The sequence below is a fragment of the Poecilia formosa genome, unplaced genomic scaffold, assembly GCF_000485575.1.
Source record: "Poecilia formosa unplaced genomic scaffold, Poecilia_formosa-5.1.2 Scaffold297, whole genome shotgun sequence".
Taxonomy (NCBI): Eukaryota; Metazoa; Chordata; class Actinopteri; order Cyprinodontiformes; family Poeciliidae; genus Poecilia; species Poecilia formosa.
This window is the reverse complement of record NW_006800236.1, coordinates 656360-676234: the sequence shown is the minus strand read 5'-3', so window position 1 is coordinate 676234 and position 19875 is coordinate 656360. Positions and strand designations below refer to the sequence as shown.

The following is a 19875-nucleotide window of genomic DNA, read 5'->3' as shown; positions in this document are numbered from 1 at the left end:
ATTAACATACACCTATATGTACATCTAAAAAAACAAACAACAAAAACAACAACTAGAATATCGTGAAAAATAATTTTTCTCACTCATTTTGGAAAGCGGAGATGAAGATGACGTCAAAACAACCTCAGCTTTCCAAATGCCTCAGCAGAACCACAAGCTCCACGCCACGCCGCATTGATGCAGTGAGCCCCAACCAAGTACAGAATGAATATATTTTTCAGAAACCTGATATTTCCGCTTAAAACATCCCTTTTATTGATCTTACGCAATATTTCCATAAGAGACACAGGTTAACACAGGAGTGCTGAGTCAGGAGAATTTTCTTTTGGAAAGGGACGACATTCAGAGAAACACAAATATAATGACAGTAATGGTTCTGTCAATTGCGCTCCCTATAATAGAAACAAAAGTAAACAGTAAAGCGCATGACCAGCAGTACTTTCTATGTCAAAAAAATAAAGAGTGCAGAAGAGAAGCAGCTAAACACTGAGTCAGGAGTACCTTTTTGTTTAAAAGATCACCTCATTTTTCATTTTTCTCTTGATTTCTTTTATAAAGGACTAGTATTTAGTTTTATGATCTATTTTAGTAGGTACATTTCAATTGTTTCATGAGTTGTTATTAGTCTTTCCGCATATTGTGTGGTTTTTTTTTTTTAAGGGAATGACTTCACAGGATCCATGTTGTTACTCATTTGCAGGAAGTATGTGGCAGCTGGCCCAGCATGACTGGGAACAGAGGGGGAAAAAAAATAACATGACTGGTCAGAGGTTAAAATGCCTCAGCTAATAAATCATCAAAAAAATATATATATTCTTCTCTTTTTAAGGAGGGCAACAAAAATTAGGCCATCCTGATCAGGATTTCCCAAACATGCGCGGTCTGTTCATCACTGGCTTGTCCAAATCACAGGCCTGCTGCTAACCAACAGCGTGGTCAGCACTTTTTGATTTATTTAAGATGGAGGAATCGTCACCTATCATTACCACTCAGCCCGTCTGCCTCCTCTGTGGTTTTCGGCGCTGCCAACACCCCACCTGTGCAGAATCATCTTAAACGTGTTTGACATTCCACCGCAAGTCACTCAGCATCATGTAGGCTCAGCAGTGGCTTCCCAAGGCTTGAATGAAAGCAAGCCAGGGTCTTAACCTGCTTCAGCAGAGACTCATGTTGTTCATCATCAGGCTCTCCTGATTGTGTTTATGTTACCTAACTTACACACTGCCTATGAACTTAGGAACAAGCACTTAAAACGATCAGAAACGTCAACTTCCAGTACTGATTTGCTCGTTTTTGTATCTTTATAACTCTAATTGACATTAAACATTTAAAGTCAGGAAATAACAAATTTAGATGAACTTTTATTTCATTTTATTTTGTGTGTGTGTGTGTGTGTGTGTGTGTGCTCACTAAGGACATGTGGGTCTGGTTGCATTATAGTGTCAGAGTAAATCGTTTTCACATGTTGTTGAAGCTATTCTTAAGTAAAAAGATGTGTTAGAGATAAGGAAATAGCATTGTGTACACAGAGTGGGGGGTAAATTAGTTGTGAACCTTAATTGTCAAACTTGGTCCTGATACTAAGAAAAATACTTGATAATCAATAACATTTTCAATACCACAAGATTATTTTCCAAAGGAAAAAAAATGCAATGCTAGAAAAATAAAATCAATACAGCTACAAAATAATGTTATTGTCTTATAGTTAGTGCCAGAGGTAGGAGGCAAGTCAGCAACCACATAGATGAAAAGAAATGTATATATATTTATTGTATTATGTTTAACATAGACATATAGGGTTAATATCCCAGATGGAAGTATGCATCTTAATTACAGTAGCACAATTAATTGGGGAAATTGCTTTTTTTTTTCTTTTTTTGCTGAAGACATTGAAGAAACTTTATGCAATGCTGTATGTAGCTGGTGAATGGAAAGTTAGGTGGCAGGAAAAAGTATGGGACAAAAACGTACAGTGGCAACAGAGATGGCAGATCAGAAGCATCTTACCTGAGGTTAAGGTGGAAAAGGCTCAGACGATTTCTCAGTGGTTCAAAACGCTCTTTTCGGATTTCATTTCACTTAAAAAATGTAAATCCCAGTGATGATGGATCAGTGCATTGATCCACTGTAGTTCATCATTCCACACGTACAGAAGCACATACACACAGACTGTACTGTATTATTATTTAAATAACTGCGGGAGAAACAACAAGACACAATAAACTAGATGTGCATACGCAGCTGTTATAACCTCAAATCTTTTTTTTTTTTTACTCAAAAATAGAGAGATTTCCTGTTTGCTGGTACAGCTCTAACAAAAATAGTTATCATTTCTTCCCTAACAAATGTTCATCCAGCAGGAAACCCACACAGGACCCCAGACTGGAGTAGATGGTAGAAATAGAAATGCTGCCTCACTGTGGTGACTCCGTGGTAACGACGTTGAACCAATGAGGGTGCTGCGTTTCCAAGCTTGGATTCATAACTTGCCAGAACTGTAACTTCTGATTTCTTTTTATTATTAAAAATTTCTTCATATTTTTATATTTCCAAAAATACAATTTATTAAGTTAAAAACGGAAATTACATAAATATGTGTTACAGCATATTTTGATAGTTAAAAGTGGGGTTGTTCCTCATTGATGTGATTGTGTTCCACTTACCTGACTTGATTTAAAGCAGTCCAACTGTTAATTTGTTCCTCTCTTTTCTTAATCTAAGCATAAATTTAAACAGGAAAATCATCATTAGAGGCGTCTGTTGATGTTACGGTTTAGTCAGAGCGCAGGCAGCTGACAAGTTGATTTTTTTTTTCTTCCCTCCCACCACATGAGAAACCCAAGACAACAGAGAACCTCTTTTTGTTTGAAATTGTGTACAATCATCAAAGAGTGTGAGGTTTCCAGTGGTCAGTGGTTGAACTCTTTTTTTTTTTTCGCTGAGTAATTCCTCATCTTCACTCTGGGGGGCGGGTGAAGAAACACGAGCAGCAGTGGAACCATGGAGTCATATTTTGGATCTGGTTCCCATGACAAAGCACTTGTCTGAATTACAGAGGGCTCAGATGGCATAAAAGAGGCCAAAATAAGACTTTTCATAAACACAAGCGAATATACATCAAAGGAGACCACAAACAACAATCCTCGTGTGACCCTGCATCTTCAGAACTTAAAAAAACACTTCAGTTTGAGGGATTAAATATCTGATTAGAGTACTGCAGCATTTCAATGCGTAGTTGTGTAAGTGTGTGCACACTTAACATGCAAATCTTGATATTTGCCTCTTAAGTCCTCCAGGTCTTTACCAGATTTATGAGTTTTTGTTTGAAAACTTTATTTTCTTCTGGTTAAGCCATTGGAACGTAGGGAATATAAATAATTTTGGTAGTTCGAACTAACTGAAAACAAAAAACAAAAGTCTAGAGTGACACAATTTGTCATGGGAATAAGGAACAAAATTGTTTTCTTTCTCCTAGTCAGCGTATTTAAACTGCTGGTTTCAACTTTTTTGAAGCCTGTATACGTCGTTTCGACCGTCTGAGGATTTTAAAACAATAACTAAAAAAAGCTAAACTCAAACTTAAGCACCTAATTCTGGTTTTAAATGCAGTTCACATTCAGACTCTTTTTGCTGCAAGACAACAGTGTCACCAACTGCGCCACCAGGCAGCTGTAGCTACACCATTCTGGACAAAAATAGTTAAAATAAATCATTAAAAGCCCAAACTTAACAAAGACGAGCATCTGTAAAGTTAATAATTCAAACCTGAGGATGGGAACAACCTTTACTTCCTCCAATTCCCAGAATTCCCTTCATTTGTTTCTAAAACCACTGAAGTGCCAAACACGTGAAGTAAAACTGCTTAGCAAGTTTATTATCAGATTTCATACAGAGTGCTCATGAGAACAGCTTAAAAACATCATATTTACACTGTAACATGGCAAACTTCGGGCAGACTGTTCATGCAGTAAGTCGTGTCGCCTCCGTCGGTTCAGATCTGATTTAAAGTCCAGTCACACTGACGGCCGTCCCTCATCGACGAAGCTGAGCTGCACATCATGCAGGTTCAGTATGGGCATCTGGGAGTTTGTTGTTGCCATGCTGGAGGTTTGGAAAAAGGGCTGGATGTGTGAGTGGGATGCTGCTGGGAGGGTCAGGGTCTGCAGCTTGGTGCCTGGTTCTGATAAATCTACCAGGAGGGGAGTGGTGACCGATGGGAGGGAGGGGATGGAGGACGAAAGGCAGGGGTGCGACACAGCGGCGTGCTCATGAGGGGAGCCGTTGAGCGAAGGGGGAGCTGAGCGATGAGAGAACGGGGGAGCGGCGGGGTGGGTCTGCTGGGAGGCCAGGGGAGGGGAGATGGTTAGGGAGCAACGGAGGGGATCAAACTGCCCCTGAAATTCGGCGCCCGTGTCCAGCCTGGGTGAGTGGAGGTCCGCCTCGTTTCGTCCGTCCGGCGGATCCGCCGGAGCCTGTTGGGTGAAAACTGCGGGGCCTGGCGAGTAGCAGCGAGGGGACACGCTGGGGGGCGGAGTCACAGTGCAGGGCATCAGCAGCGTGGACGAGTTGTGGAAGAGAGGCTTGAGGAGGCGGGTCATTTCCTGCAGCTCCTGACTCACAGCTGTTACCTGGCGTGAGAGGACGCACATCTAGGGAAACAGATGAGAGATGGAGGAGAAACACTGCAAGTTGTTGTGCATTTGTGCAAATCACTGTGCAGTTAATGAGGTAAAGGAAGAATACAGGGAAAACAGCAGCCGTATGATGTTTTATTAGGATTTCATTCAAATCTGCATGGCAAAAATCACAAAATCTTATCAAATATTTGATCTAGTTTCTAGTACAAACACCGTTGTACACTTGAAATAAGACAATAAATTAAATCTCCATTTTACCTCATGTTTTAGCTTTTCAATAGTCTCCATGGTGTCACCTCCATCCTGGGCTCCTGGGTACACAAAACAGTGAGTTAAAACCGGAAGCTGTTGAACGTAGATCGACTTATCTGTTGCTTTTTGTAGTCATTTTTTGTGCAAACTGTCACCTGGAGTGGCTGAATCAGGCCTGGGCAGAAAACTCTGCGTCGCACTGGGGGAAAAGTCAAACCTCTGAGCTGAGCTGGTGTGGTTTTCAGTCTCAATCCCGTCCACAAACCTGAGGATTCGTAGCAAAAAAAAAGATCTGAAGTCATTTCAAACTGAGAGATCCTTGTCAGTGACCGAGAATCTAGCTTGGTTAAAAAAACAAAACAAAACAAAAAAAAACTATGATGCAGTACGAAATAAGTTCCACATGGGGGCAGCAGATCATTAAAAATAACGGCACACACTGCATTTAACTAGAATTGAAATGTACCTTATTAACGCAAAAAAGACGCTTAGTCTCCACAGCAGACAAAAAGAAAACACTAATTAGATTTAGCACCAGACTTGATAGAGAGTAGAGGGTCGTCATTAGTGCTGTAGAGATGCTGTAATAATAAACCAATCCCACAGAGCTCTATTAAAGTTCTAATTAGAGATATAATTGAGGCACAGCCAGAGACTATCAGCAAACATTTCAATTAAATTTTTTACTCTCGACTTGATTCATGATTTAATCCACTGCCTCTCCTAATGGCAGGACTCAAAACAGCTTCTCCTCAGGGTGGCGAAAGCAACGTCCGTCCCTCTGGGAGCAGGAATAGCCTCAGTCAATTTATGCTAATGAGACAGTTTGCAGAAAAAGGTGGCAGTGCTAATGGTAGCGTTGTTATTGTCTGTGCAGGGATTTACAACCAAAGCATATTATGTCTGAGTCCTGGGTGATTCCTGAGAAGCAGCATTTATAGTTGTGCCGAAAATGATTTAATCCCCTACTCAGAATTCATCTAAAAAAGCAGGCATTTTGCAAATAAAACCCAGTTTCAGGAGCAATAAATGGTTTAATTGGCCCCATCATCTGTATTTGGAGTAAAACACCTCAAATACCTGGACTGCTCATTGTAACATTTTGTTGCATGTTAAATATATGGTGATATAATTCTCTAAAACATTCAGAGAAGAGGTCACAAACTAAACAAAGTCACTGAATCTTCCTAGAAATACAGTAGGAAGCATTTCTTGCTAAGAACAGAAGTTACAACACCTCCATTTGGCCAACAGAGGAAGTTAACTTCCACCTGCAGATTTCTGAGGAATCACTTGGTTACAACAAACTCCTGACTGAATGTTACTGTCTTGAAGGATTTCATGCTTGAACTCCAAGCCGTACACCACCATAGACCCAAAAAGCACAAGAAAACTCGCCTCCAGTTTACTAACAACTACATCAAAAGGTTTTGAGACCAGAATAAAAACTGAAACTTGTCAGTTTTAAGATGAAGCTTATGCTGAAAAGAACATCGTGCCCATTTGGAGGCATGGTGGTGGCTGAGTGATGATGGGTCTACTCTGGTTCTGCTGGTACTGGAAACTATGCAGGCTTCCAAATGAAGCTGATAAGCTAGTGAAGATACTTCTTATCTATGGGGAGACTGAAACTGGTGGTGGCGGTGCAGAAACCTCTAATTTGTAATAACTTCACACTCACCCTAATGACCTGGGTGGATTCGCTTCAAGTTTGTTTCCTCTACCAGAGGACTGTGAGTTTGAGGATTTTGCTGTTGCTTAGCTGTTCCTTGGATTGTGGTCTAATGGTTAGAGGTTATTCCATATATGTGCAAAGTTTCCCAGATGACATCCAGGTCATGGACAGAAAAGTATATTGCACAGACGATACCTGTGGTATCGTTCCTGCATCCTGATGTGGTGTGAGAGTGCGTGGTGCCAGTGTGGAGTCCAGGTTACAGCAAACAAAAAGCCACTGAGACTTCTCAAGTCTTTACAAAAGAAGAAACGCTTCATGATCCTGAAAACATTGTAGCCTTGTAACCTGCCTCTATTTTTGTTTTAAATCTCAGTGCCAGAGACTTCCTGCACCTGCCTAAAAATGTGTCATTACAAGGAGAGCTTTTCTGAGACGTTGTCCAGCTGTCAAAAGATGGAAGGTCAGAGGTTGTTCTCAGCGACAGCAGATGATGGACTGTTGGAGAGAAGCAGCACACACCTGCATGACAATTACCAGCCAGACTTCCATACATCTACAGACCTGAAGAGTGTGTCTGACTGGCCTAGATTCACAGTCCGTCTTCTGGGGTTTATGAATGGGTTTACTTCCATGCTAGACAGAGATGCGACGGTAAAACAGTAAGATAGATGCACAGGTACCCGTTCTTTGCATTTTTAAATCATAGAAGCATCATTAAAGAATTTCTAGATGACTGAATCGCACTAACCCAGATCAATGCCGGGTTGAAGTTCAACAGAGATGGAAGTTAATTGGCTCCTTACCGAGGACTGAGGTCCGGCTGCAGGCAGCTGAAGCTCACCACGGGGATCTGCAGGCTGGAGGGCCGAGCCGGCTCACTTATCGGCCTGAAAGGTCGCGGCGGCAGCAGCGGGGAACGCAGCGGGGAGCGCAGGGGAGAGCGCAGGCCTCGGCCCAACCTCCCCAAGGAAGAGATCTTAGGCAGAGGGGAGTGTTCCCCCTCAGACCCGGAGCCCTCTTCATCCTCCCTGATGGAGGGGAGTTTCTTCACAAGGCCTCCGTTGCTCTCATAGTCTGTCTGGATGGAGGGAATCACAAATTGGAGACATTTTTCTCCTCTCTTCTAAAGCTGGTTCTCATATTCTTAACAATTTACAAACTAACAGCTGCTGTTAGACAACCTCTTTTACTTACAGTTATGATAAAACAAGAGTAATGATCAACTTGATATAAAGTCATCCAAAAACACTGCATGTAATACATATAATACAATGTTTAATTGCGTCCCTCCTTTTGGTACCGTTGCCTCTGCTCCATCATTTCCACGAGTGCTATTTTGTGTTCTGGTCAATTCAGAAGAGCGTTTCCACCACCAGTTAGACTTTTACTGAATAGGCCACCTTAAACCCAAATACCTAACTTGTGTGACAACAGTGATCAACCTCTTAATATTACTAAAATAGCACACACAACAACAAATAGTGTTATGTTTTTTTTTTAATTTATTATTTGACCTCATATTTTTGAAACCTCTCATGCCTCTGACTTCGGTTGCTGTCACTTCCCTTTTTGATCAGGAGGGGGAGCAGCTGAGTCACTAAAAGTAAAAGTGAAAGGGAACGAACGCCATTCACAAGAGCCGCATTAGTGCTGATGTCCATTCAGCTTACAGACAGCACTGCACTGCAAAGAAGCATCTCCATTCAAAGTCAAGCAGGCATGGAAATTGTTTGAGTTCTTAAGATGAAAAATGTGAAGAGGCTCGTTTAATTTGTAAATCCCAACAAATTGCATTAAAGCGGACCTGCAGTCAGCATGTTGCTACATGCAGACATGTTTTTTTTGTTTTTTGGGGAGTGGCGGGGGGGTGTTCTGCACATTTTCTCTCAAAGCTGATTAAAACACAGCTCTCATTCTTCCCTTCACTCTTGATCCATCTCCCTCTGTCACCATTCTCACACCCTCTGTTTCCCGTCTTCTCCATCCAGTTCTTGGCTCACATGCCCGACTGGTATTTATAGATCACAGAGGTTTAATTTTAGCAGAGGTTTGCCTGTGGAGGAGCAGGGGAGTTGGGGGGGAGGAGGGAGGGGGATGAGTGGAGAAGGGACTGTTTAGAATCAAGTGTCTGTTTATGTGAGAGCAGCACGTGCCACCTCAAAAAGCAGCGTGCCAAAACAATAATGCATGTTTCCAGGTGTAAACGCGTGCGTTCTGCGAGGGTAAGCATGCATGGTGACATGCAGACACCATGCATGCTTTTGGGAGCTAAAATACGGCCAGGAGCAGTTTTGGATTCCACACCGAGGATGAACCCTGCGTCTTTTGTGCAAGGACAAATCTGCTGGGCTTCGCCATGTAGGTCTATGAAACTGTAATGTGGGATTCTCTGCACAGTCTCATCGCGGCCACTGCAGTGGCATGATGTTAATAATTTAATCTCAAGGTGAAGCATGGCTTGAGGTAAGGGTAAGGGGTGAGGTTAAGCCTTCAGGAGAAGAGTCTAATAGATCTAGATGCGGCGAAGACACGGCTGTGACTCTGTGTGGTGGCACGTGAATGCAAATATCAGCGAGTTTCTTCCTCTTCCCCTCCCCTGCCACTTCCCTTCATTCCTGATGTTCTATCATCTTGTCTCCATCTGGTTGGTGCTCTATTTTTATCCAGTTAGGGATGACCCTGTCCCTCCCCCACCCATCTGACGGCGCTATTTTTAGTCTCTCACCGCGGTCGATTGAGGATGCACCACTGAATTCCCTGCACGTGCATATATATGTTGCATGTAATATGCTTTCTCCTATGCAGGCAATTTCCCCTTTTTCTATTTTTTTCTGTTGCCCAGATTTTAAGAAGATTATAACTGTTTTCAACACAGTCATATTTGCTCTTTATCAAATGAAACGCTGAGCAGGTGTGATTTTGTGCAAATGAATCACAAAACAAAGATTTTTAAGGCAGCGGGGCTTCATATAGCACAGCTTGAATGAAATTAGAGGACTGACAGCACTCTCTCGCAGACATGAAGCCAAAGTCAGGAGATCAGCTCAGCTGGCATAAAGACGGGCAATGAGTGGAAGGAGCATCAGGGCAGAAAAGAGTTGGGTGAATAACCTCCACCTGGCTGCTGGTTGTGGCTCCAGCTTGGTTTGCACGCTTCTAGTTTGTCTACTCGGTTTATATTCACAATGTTTATTATTTATATTATTGCCACACACAAAAGTGTATCTAAAATTTGCTTTATTTTGATAAAGTCCTGTAAGCGTATATTAACCTTCTTGGGGTGACAGTTCAATACTTTGCACACAGTCTACTAATGTCCCCCAACTGGACAAAGAATTGTTTGTTATGTTAATCAGAAAAAAAAGCAATGTCAGCCCCTATAAGCATTTAGCATGCAGAGGTGAGTGAAACTTCATACTTCAGGTTTCTTGTATTGCATCCTTGCATACTGAGCGTTGCTTTGTTCTGGCTGGCAGTGTTTCAAAATAAGAGCTGCTCCTGTTGATGTGCAGTTTTTTTTCCCCTTTTTAATTAAAGCCATCTCTTGCTCTCCACCTGCTTACCTCCTGGCTGAGAGCCAAAATTTGGCTCCACAACACCAAACCCGCAGTTGCACCTGTGAGATTATGATTCCTGAAATCAAACAGCGTCGTCTGTAAACAAAATAAAACCATTTGAAAAAATGGGCTTCTCATTTTAAGCGATGTTAAAATAGTAGCTGCCAATACCTTACATAACATCTCTGTAAGTTTATGCATTTTACCGTATAGCTTTCTCTTTTAGTGAATCGTTTTCAGCAGTTTGGAAGTGGTTATCCACCTTCTTCTACCTTCCTCCACTCAACTTCCCGTTAATATTTCTAGACCCAGCACTCTGTCAACTTCTGCAATATCAAAGTCTGTGTGCCGTGAATCCATATCAAATTAGTTTCACTGAAGCAAAATCACTTCTTAGTGATATTCCCGTTTATTGGGAATGCACCTGCACTTATGAGGTGAAAAAAATAAACCTTGGAACATGCTGCAGTGATATGTTAATCCTTAAGCCAAGGGTGCATATTTCCCTCTTTCTTGATGCTTCCCTGGAATCACCGCTCTAATTAACATGTTTACTCACAGAGAAAATGTGACCTAGCTGTTTCCAACAGAAGCTGGTCATTCATGTGTAGGCTACAGCTGAGATCCGGCGCTAGATTCCCAGCATCTGAATCCGCAGCTCGTGTCTGTCATCTGTTGGCGGCTTCTTAAGCAGAAGCCGTGGATTCCTCTGCTCCCCCCCCACACACACACACTCAGACCAGATGGCTAATCCTTCTCAACTGCAAAGACATTGTGTAAAAAAAAAAAAAAAAACTGGAGGAAGAGGAGTTTGTAGATTAGAAAAGTCTAAGAGAGAGAGAGGGCGCTGTGAGCGGTCGTGAAGGTAGAAAAATAAACCCTGATCAAACATCTCCAGTTGAGCAAAAGTGGGATCCGGATGTCAGAAGTAAAGAGTGGAGAGCTGTGAAATGCCACTATTGGTTAGAAAATCAGTTTCTCATTCACAAATAAAACATGGAACACCTTCCCAGGAAAAGCCGGCCAACCAAAGTTACTCCAGAGAACGCATCAGCGATTGATCCAGGAGGTCACAGACGAACCCTGAACCCTGCAGACCTCACTTGACCCCTGGCTAAAGGCATATAAGCTATAAGTTTGTGACCTTAATCTAAAGCACACTCAGATTATGTAAAAATGAAGGTTTTGGAGCTCCTTTAATCACGTTTGGACTCTTCCACTGAAGATGGCACATTGAGCGGCCACTCGTGTGTAATAAAGCAGATTCTAACTGTGAAATCCATTTGAGACGATTAGTGTGACCTTAAACAAGCTGTTCATGCTTGGAAATTTTGCTTAAAAAAAAAAAAACATTCTGGAAAGCGGAGTGGGTCAAAAATCCTCCACATCATTTTTTTTTAAATTAAGTATTTAATTTACTCACTTGAATCATTTAAGTGTGACACCAAGAAAAAGAAAACAAAAGAAAAACCGGAGAAATCTGTGAAGGTACAAATCATTTCCCACAGTCCTGCATGTGATTTAAGGCGCAATCAACAATCAGCTAACAAAAAAAAACAACAAAAGCATTAAGAGTAATTTGGATCACTGTAATTTAGCTGGTGGAAACACTATGAATTTGCTGATTAAAATGAAAGCAGGCTGTTAAAAGCTCTTGATAGCAGCAGGTGGATAAGCGGTACCCAGAAAGAGCAAATTAAATGGTAACCGGAAAGTCGGTTGTCTTCGCAGCTCCACGGACAAATCTTCTGACGTCTCGGCGTCTGATGAGAACACAAGAGAGTGCGGCGAACGAGGAGACGGCTAATCAGCAGAGGTGGGACATGCGGAGGGGATTTTACACTCCGTCTGGCTAAGGACGGCTTTTCCCCTGCGTTTCTATGGGGACGAGTGCAAGTTTAAGCTTGACGATTCTGCATTTCGTCAGGTCAAGTTTATTTGCGTAGAACATTTCAGCAGCCAGGCGGTGCAAAGTGCTTTACATCATAAGAACGTCCCGGGTCACCCATTATGAAACAAGCAGCAGACATTACATTTTGCCAAATGTGTTAGCGCCACAAACGTCAATGTACATTTTTGGGACTCTTCTCGTTCTGGTTCTAATATTTGTTGCAAATTGTCAGTGTGTCATGTTGAAGAGAAAGGAATAAATCTTTTTACAAATGAAATTTTTTGTTTTGTTTTGTTTCTGCTAGTCTTTTGGGGTTTATGCCTCCACCAGCTCTATAAAACAGCGGCCAGCTCAGTAAGCTTGGCTCTTGCAAATTGGATTTAAATCTGGACTTTGACTAGGCCGTTTCAGTACATATGCTTTGATCCAAACCATTCCATTCTGAGACGGAGGTGCAGGAAGATGAACCTACACCTCAGTCTAAGGTTTTCTTCCATGTTTGCCCATCAACTGAACCAGTTCTCCTGTCCCCACAGCATGATGCTGCCTCCACCCGGTTTCGCCTCAGAGCACTTTCCATTTAGACCAAAAGGGTTGCTTTTGGTCTCATCAGACCAGAGAACCTTTTCGTCTGTTTTTTCTTCAAGCTTGTGACAAACTGCAAAAAGCACTTCTTTTTGCTTGCCACTCTTCATTGCTCCAGCGAAAAATGCTGAAGCGTCATACTGAGAGCAGGCCATGAAGTAGCAGCAGCTTTGAGAGTCTCTGAAACTTTCAATCAAAACTTAAGAAGGATTACGGGAAGGTCTCCCCTATTGGAAGCGAGATGTACAGATATGAGTAATGGCTTGTGTGCACAGAACAGTCCTGCACACTGTGTGGTATGTTGTGATTCATTTTTCAATCTCTAACCCAGCGATTTGACCTCAAGCCATCCTAGGAGCCAAAGGTGTCCTTATCCCGAACCTTAACTTCTCATTTCTCAGAGTTTAATTAGAAATGCGGTCCTTGTTTGTTGATCTCAATGGATTCATATTTTTGCTTAGAAACTCAGTGACTACTGCCTTCCTTGTGCTGCACCCCCTCAACCAATCAAAATGCAGGAAATCATCTCAACCGGGTAAAACACAGAGCAGCCCTAACTCACCGTGAACTACACATGCACACAAGTCATAGAAAACTTGTTATATTTTTTTAAAATCCTGCACTCTCCTCTCTTTATACTGCCAACAAGACCAGCATTTTTATTTATTTTATTTTTTATTTTTTTGCAGACAGCAGCTTGCGGCTGTACCTCAGCGCTGTGTCCCTCTCGCAGGTTGTACGTCAGGTCGTGCTGGATCTCGGTGATGAACTTCTGGGCGTAGTCGGGGTAGAGGCAGAGCACCTCGCGAAGCCCTTTGAGGCTGATGTACTGCAGGTCGCAGTAGGTGAGGGCCTTCACGCAGGCGTTGGTCTTAATCACCTCCTCCTGGGTGAGGCAGTCGGAGCCGATCAGGTCGCCCCGACCTTAGAGGGAGAGACACGGGTACTTGAAGGCGAGCGTGAACAAAAACTGTCTGAGAAAATCTTTTTCTTTTTTGTTCCAGTGAAGTTGTGTCTCGTAACATGGATTCTAACACTCGGTGTGTTGTGGTTTTTAAAACATGCGGGGAAGGATCGGTATTAAGAATACAACAATGATGCAACCAAAGATTGAGTTATTGATGACTTTTAAAGTTTTTCGCAGTTTCCCACCTTAAAAAGCCACAAATTTTAATGCATATTGTCTGAATCTTGGAAAGAGGAAGGATCATTTCAACACTGAGCAGAATAAATGCCATATTATACGTGGACAAACTGAAATACGAGCAAATCTGTATGTGGAATAATTTGGTTCTATAAGTGTTCACAGCCTTGAACTAATATCACGCCGAAGAACTTTTTGATTCAGTTTTGGCATTCGCCGCTTTTTCTCGGGAGTCTGTCAGAATCCTGCATTTTCACTTGCACACTCTGCTGTTAGAAAAGGCTCCATCCTTTCTCCAGGTATTTTAATTCTCCCTTAAGGTGTTTTATTTGTACAAAACTTTCAAAGCCATGACTGACTGCGTTCCCTCTCCTGTGCGGAGCGAAAGCGTTGGAAAGCAAAGTGTTACTCGTCGTCGCTTCTGCCTCCTTTCTTTTGCCCACCGTTTCCACCTGCGCCGCAAAGCCGAAGTGGCACTGCCAAAGCCGCTCAGTGCACACGTGGTTATGTAAGGGAGAACAACAACAAGGAAGAAAAATAGCACATGCCTTTCCTAATTCTCCTTTTGCACAGGAGAGAGTGTCGTGTGTGTGTGTGTGTGTGTGTGTGTTGTGCGTGTGTTTGTGTTTCTGGGAAAACACACGAGGAGGAGGGAGCAGGAAGAGCTCAGTGCTGTTTTAATATCCACATGCCGGCGCACGAGCATCAAACTAATGAGCACGGCGTCTATCCTCTGTGGGCAGCGCTCATTTTATTATTTACAGCAGTTAGGCCTTTGGTTTAAAAAGCTGCGTTGCTAATTTTCGGTCGGCGCTTTGTGTGAGGCTGAACTGTTTCCAGGACTGTTTGGGATTCTGTTTGTGCTTCTGTATTCTGTTTTATCCTTGTTCTGTGGACGGGAAGGAGTGTCAGCGTTCGCGTTGCGGGACATGACCCTGGAGAGGCTCTTTTATCTGGAGGAGTAATACTGACGCACGTCTGAGGCTTTTCAACAAAGAAGGGAGGGTGTAGCTTTTTTTTTTTTTTTTACTCATTATTTTCTTTGGGTATCTTTTTTTTCCTTTTGAATTACAGGTTGCACTTCTGCTACAGATTTCTTCACTTTTTGCTTTTTTTCGTCACATTTCAGGTCATCGAACAAACTTTTAAGATTGAACTTCAAAAAGAAGTTTTCAAAATGATGATTCCATTTTTGGGGAAAAACAGCTACACTAACCAACCTGACCCTGTGTGGCAAAACAAGCGCCCCTCTAGTTAAACCACAAACTGGGATTGCTTTGTTTTTATTATTTTTATTTCAGTTAGAATTGAAGAGATTACTAAAACAGCACTTGTCTCACAACATGAAGAAGGCAAAAAGCTCTCAGAAAGCGAAACTCTGAGTCTGAAATTTATTAACAGATGAAAAACAAAAGTCTGATTCGCTTTTCTTGGTGTTTTTTTCCTTCAAGTTGAACCAGTGTCTGAAAGCGAGTTTAAATCTCACATTTATGCAGTTTAAAGTTTGTTATCAGGACCTCAGGGCTCTGCTAACCGTCTCAGTGAAACTCCATCTTCACAATGGGGCGTGAATTGTTTATTCCAGAGGGGCAGCTTAATACCCACATTGCTGCAGTTTTGTGAATACTGAGCCTGTGCTTGATTAGGTTCTGACTCTCTGTAAAGCATCGAATGATGGATGACTTCATAAGTGCTAAATGGCTTCTTTTTCTCATAGGTCCTTTTTACAGGTTGCAATAATCATTCAGAAGCGTTAGTCAGAACTGTGTTCATAGTGGTTTTTGTCCTTAGATAATTGGGCTCTTCTCCTCGATGATGCAGCATTTGCTACGTTTTCTTAAGCCAAGCTCCAACGTGTTGGTTTGTGAGTCACCTTCCTACCGGAATCTAGGAGGGCTTCTTTGGTTTGGACTCCTCAACAAAAAAGACCTTCAAGATTCAGGTGGAAAAATGGCTCCGATTAGCGTCGGACGCCTGGTACGCACCGGATCTGATGAGCTTACTGACGACAGGTGAAGCAGAACATAAAATCCTGGAGCTACCGTGGACAGAAGCTTTTAATGACTGTCACTGTAAAACGGTTTCATTTACCCAGAATGGCCAGAACGGTGTTATCCTTCAGAACCTCCATAGATCCTGAGCAGACAAAGTATATCGCCTGGAGCGCGTCGCCCTGGCGGATGAGGAACTCTCCTGGAGCACAAAAGGAGGTCTTGATGATGAGCGACAGGGACCGGAGACACCCCCTGCTGGCTGACTCAAACAGCGGCAGCTGCAGCAGCTCTTTATTCAGGTGCATGGCGATGTCAGCTCTCAGCTCGTCCGGGAAGTCCTTCAGCAGCTGGAGAGAAGTTCAGGAGAAAGACGTCACTGGACGGGCCACAGCCAAGTCTTTACGTTGCTTTAAGGGACGTCTTCTCTTTCTGCTTCGTTCTCTGACCATTACTGTGTGGGAAGGAGGAAGTAACTGGCAAAATGAAACCTTTCACCTTCCCACATATTCACAACTGATATATGCATCTAGAAACAGCTACGCATCGTCTCCGCTAATTTACAGGAATCGCAAACATGCCAGTGAACGGCCACTAAAGACAGGATTGAGAAGGGCCAGATTTTTTTTACTTTTTTTTTCTTTATTTTTATTTTTATATCAAATTGAGATAACTTGAGTAAAACTAGATGTCTTTTTAAAATAATTTCTACTTGAGTACTATCAGACCTGTGTTAAATGTCAAATGCTAAAGTAAAAAAAAAAAAAGGATTATTTATCTAGATTTGAATTCAAGGAAAGACCCATCCAAGTCTGAACTTCATGTCTGTCCATTAATCTGTTAAATTAAGAGTCACTCCAGCGAGATGGGAGCCAAAATACAACTCAAATCCTCCCTGTCCACTGAATGAGGCCTCAGATCAAATTAATCCTATTGCTACACGCAAAGTCGATGCAAATGAAAACGTTTTACACTTTATGCCACATTTCAAAGAATTGAAGTGATTGTTGGACATTTGACCTTTCAAAAACCAGACATTTCCAAACTGCTTTTCTTCTTAGCAGTATTCATATTTGCTGAAAGCCACATCATGAGAGAGATAATATGTCAGAGTCGTCATTTCTGAATGTCTCCATGTTTGCGTACATTACCTCGGCTTTTGGCGTCTGAAGGTGAAATGTTCCATGTTTGGCCCGTGCAGTCGAGCCCTCCTACCTCGCTGACGTCGATGCCGTTGTTGACGGACCAGGTTGTCTGGAAGCACTCCATCATGCGCTGCTCCAAGGCCTTCGGTAGCCGATGCACACGGATGAAGTCCTTCAGGTCCTTGGTGCGGGTGTGGTAGAGGGAGCGACGCGAGTACATCCTCTGAATGATGGCCGTCACATTTCCGAAGACCACGGCGTGCATTAAGGCTACGGAGGAGACAGCAGAAGGGATAGAGAGGCTTCATACGAGCTCTTCTCTTCTTGTTTTTCGTATTTTGCTTATATTCTCCTACTGAGACCTCCAGGAGAAGAGTATTTCAAATAATTCATAAGGCAATTCCCTTTAATCGGGTTCTGTCATCGTACTTAGCGGCATGTTCAGAAAACAGCATATGTCTGCATTTGTGATGGTAGGCTGTTTCCTGGTTTTCCTCTCAAACATCCAGTTGACATATAATCTACATGAAACACCAGCAGAAGGAGCAGAAAAGCTTTGATGGTTGATATGAAGATTTGGTAATGCCAGTGAGCTTTGGAGTGGTTATTGGGGTTTTATTTTAACCTAACTTAAAAGAAAAAAATCTGCCAAACGTATCAATTTGTTTTAACAGATTAATCATCAGATTACTAAAATAATCCTCAGCATAGTTGTTGAGGTTCAGCTCACCTCCGATCAGCATGGTGCAAATCGAGAAGATCTTCTCGGAGTCGGTGTTGGCTGAGACGTTGCCGAAGCCCACGCTGGTGAGGCTGCTCAGAGCGAAGTACAGCGACGTCACGTAGGAGCTCCTGACGGACGGCCCCCCGCTCAGCGTCATCCCCGAGCCGTTCAGCATCCTCAGTCTGGTCCTGGTGCCGTTCCACTGGCTCAGGCCCGCCGCCCCCGTCACGTTCAGCGCCTCCAGCCCCGAAGCGTTCCAGTGACTGGAGTTGGCGGCTGTCACTGCGCCGTGAGGGGAATCCGAAACGCCCAGCAGGGAGGTGAGAGGAGTCAGGAAGTATGGCGTTCCCAGACGTTTGGCAAGTTCATGGAGCCAGCCTGGTGGGAGAAGAGGAACCGTCCAGAAGAGGTCGTTAGCTTAACGAGAATACATACGTGACCTTTTCTGGACGGCCTTGCAGTGAAAACAATGTTTTGGAGGGAAGCAGGGACTTTGTCATGTTTGTGAATTCAGATAGACAGTAATGGCTCTCTAACATTTCAGGAGATGTCAGGATGCATTTATTTTTGTGCGTAGATGAGATTGGTCACCTTTTCCTTTCAGTGAAGCTGCAACACTTTTATTTGTTGTTTGGAAGGAAACATTGGTAGAAATAGAAAAAAATAGTTAGGGAGATACATACAGTAAGTAAATAACTTCCTAATACTGATATGGTAAAAAAATTTGCAACCTAAGGAAACTCAGTTGATGGAATAGAGTCACTGACTTTGCAGCAATCCCTTCTTTTGGTGTGGAAACAAATAAGAATTTTATGGCCTTTACTAAAACAAAACTCAAAGATTTCTTCCTCAAGACTTAATGGTTACTTACCAACTACTTTCCTGCAACTTTCTCGCTCTCTTCCCAGAACTTAGCAGATACTTTCATAAAGCCCCTATGTACTTTCTAAGATTTACCATGAAAGTTCCTGGAACTATTATTTTCAGTAAAGTTCTGAAAAGGAACATTTAGGAGCCAGGATATGATCTGGTGTCTTCCAAGAAAGTTTGGGGAAAGTACAAGGTAAGATCCAGAATGAATCTGTTTGAGTAAAGCTGCTGGAAAGTTCAGATAAAGTCACCAGCAAGTCCAATTAAAGTTCCAGTAAAGTTCTTGGTAAAATTATGTAGAAAGTTCTTTGAAAGTTTTTGCTAAGATGTAGGAAGTATCTGGTATGTTTCAGGAAGCACTTTGGAAATTTTTGGAGAATTACTTTGGAGGTTTTAGGAAAATAAGTAGTAAATTCTAGTTTTTAATTGTCTTACTGGCACCTCCTGGTCATGACTGAGATATGAATTTGCTTACCTACATAATTTCTTTCAACCAAAACAAGATCCTTTTCAGTGTAATGATTTAGTGTGTATTTTCCACATTTCCTCATGCGATGGAGATTATTATTATTATTATTTTGTCTTACCTTTAAATTAAGAGTTTCTTGTCTTTAAATGGTTATATTTCACAGTGTGCAGCTGAGGATTACAGATGAAGGATTCTGAAGTTGCGATTGTATTTTGCAACATTTTAAAAGCCACGCATCCACATACTCATTAACCCTGAGTGTAGGAGCACTGCTCTGCCCATCGGAAGCAGTTTTATCTTGCTCAATTACACACCCTCTGATTAATGGCTGACCCTCTTCACCATCTGCGCTGCAGCCCACCCCCAGTCTATGGTCATATTTGCATCCGAGCAGAGACCTTTCCATTTGTTTATGACCAGTCGCAACCTTTATTTTTCACAGTTTTCCGATTTAAATCCCCGGAGCAGTACAGCCACCAGCTCCACATACACCTTCATCGTGTTGTTGTTTAGCACTGGTGAGCGCAGTGGGAGGGGGAACGGATCTCCAGAATTAGAAGTGTTTTCTCAGGAAGAGAATAGGCAAACACCTAATGCCTGGATGCTCTGCTGCAAAGTAATTCACATGCTACAAACTATGAAGGACCATCTTCGTCTGGTGATACATGAGCTTCCTGGAAGGTTCAACAGTTGAGTTTCTAAATACCAGAGAGAGCTGCTGAAGTATTCATGTCAGTACTTTTAACTTTTTACTGAGCCTCAGGGAAAAAACTTCAGACTTTGAACAACAGATGAAGACAAGATGATGGTTGATCATCAGAACGAATGATGAGAGACTTCATTATGTTAGACATTCTATGATGGAAAGCCATCCATCCATCCATCCATCCATCCATCCATCCATCCATCCATCCATCCATCCATCCATCCAT

The 19875-nt window shown here is 42.4% G+C and overlaps 1 protein-coding gene and 1 long non-coding RNA gene across 2 annotated transcripts in view; one reads left to right on the top strand and one right to left on the bottom strand.

Annotated features, from left to right (window-relative positions):
* Positions 1–3633: 3633 nt before the first annotated feature.
* Positions 3634–19875, top strand: part of LOC107832931 (uncharacterized) — a 23033-nt gene continuing 6791 nt past the window's right edge. The window contains exons 1-2 of the long non-coding RNA XR_001658658.1: positions 3634–3645; positions 3969–3971. This is a non-coding gene — a long non-coding RNA (uncharacterized LOC107832931). The remainder of the gene's footprint in view (positions 3646–3968; positions 3972–19875) is intronic.
* The window catches only part of LOC103151979 (potassium voltage-gated channel subfamily H member 8-like), a 42661-nt gene continuing 26639 nt past the window's right edge, over positions 3854–19875 (bottom strand). The window contains exons 8-15 of the mRNA XM_016660777.1: positions 17611–17982; positions 16951–17150; positions 15836–16085; positions 13310–13524; positions 7371–7645; positions 5045–5154; positions 4896–4948; positions 3854–4649 (exon numbers count right to left, since the gene is read on the bottom strand). Of these exons, the coding sequence (XP_016516263.1) occupies positions 4014–4649; positions 4896–4948; positions 5045–5154; positions 7371–7645; positions 13310–13524; positions 15836–16085; positions 16951–17150; positions 17611–17982 (2111 nt within the window). The 3' untranslated portion in view covers positions 3854–4013. The remainder of the gene's footprint in view (positions 4650–4895; positions 4949–5044; positions 5155–7370; positions 7646–13309; positions 13525–15835; positions 16086–16950; positions 17151–17610; positions 17983–19875) is intronic.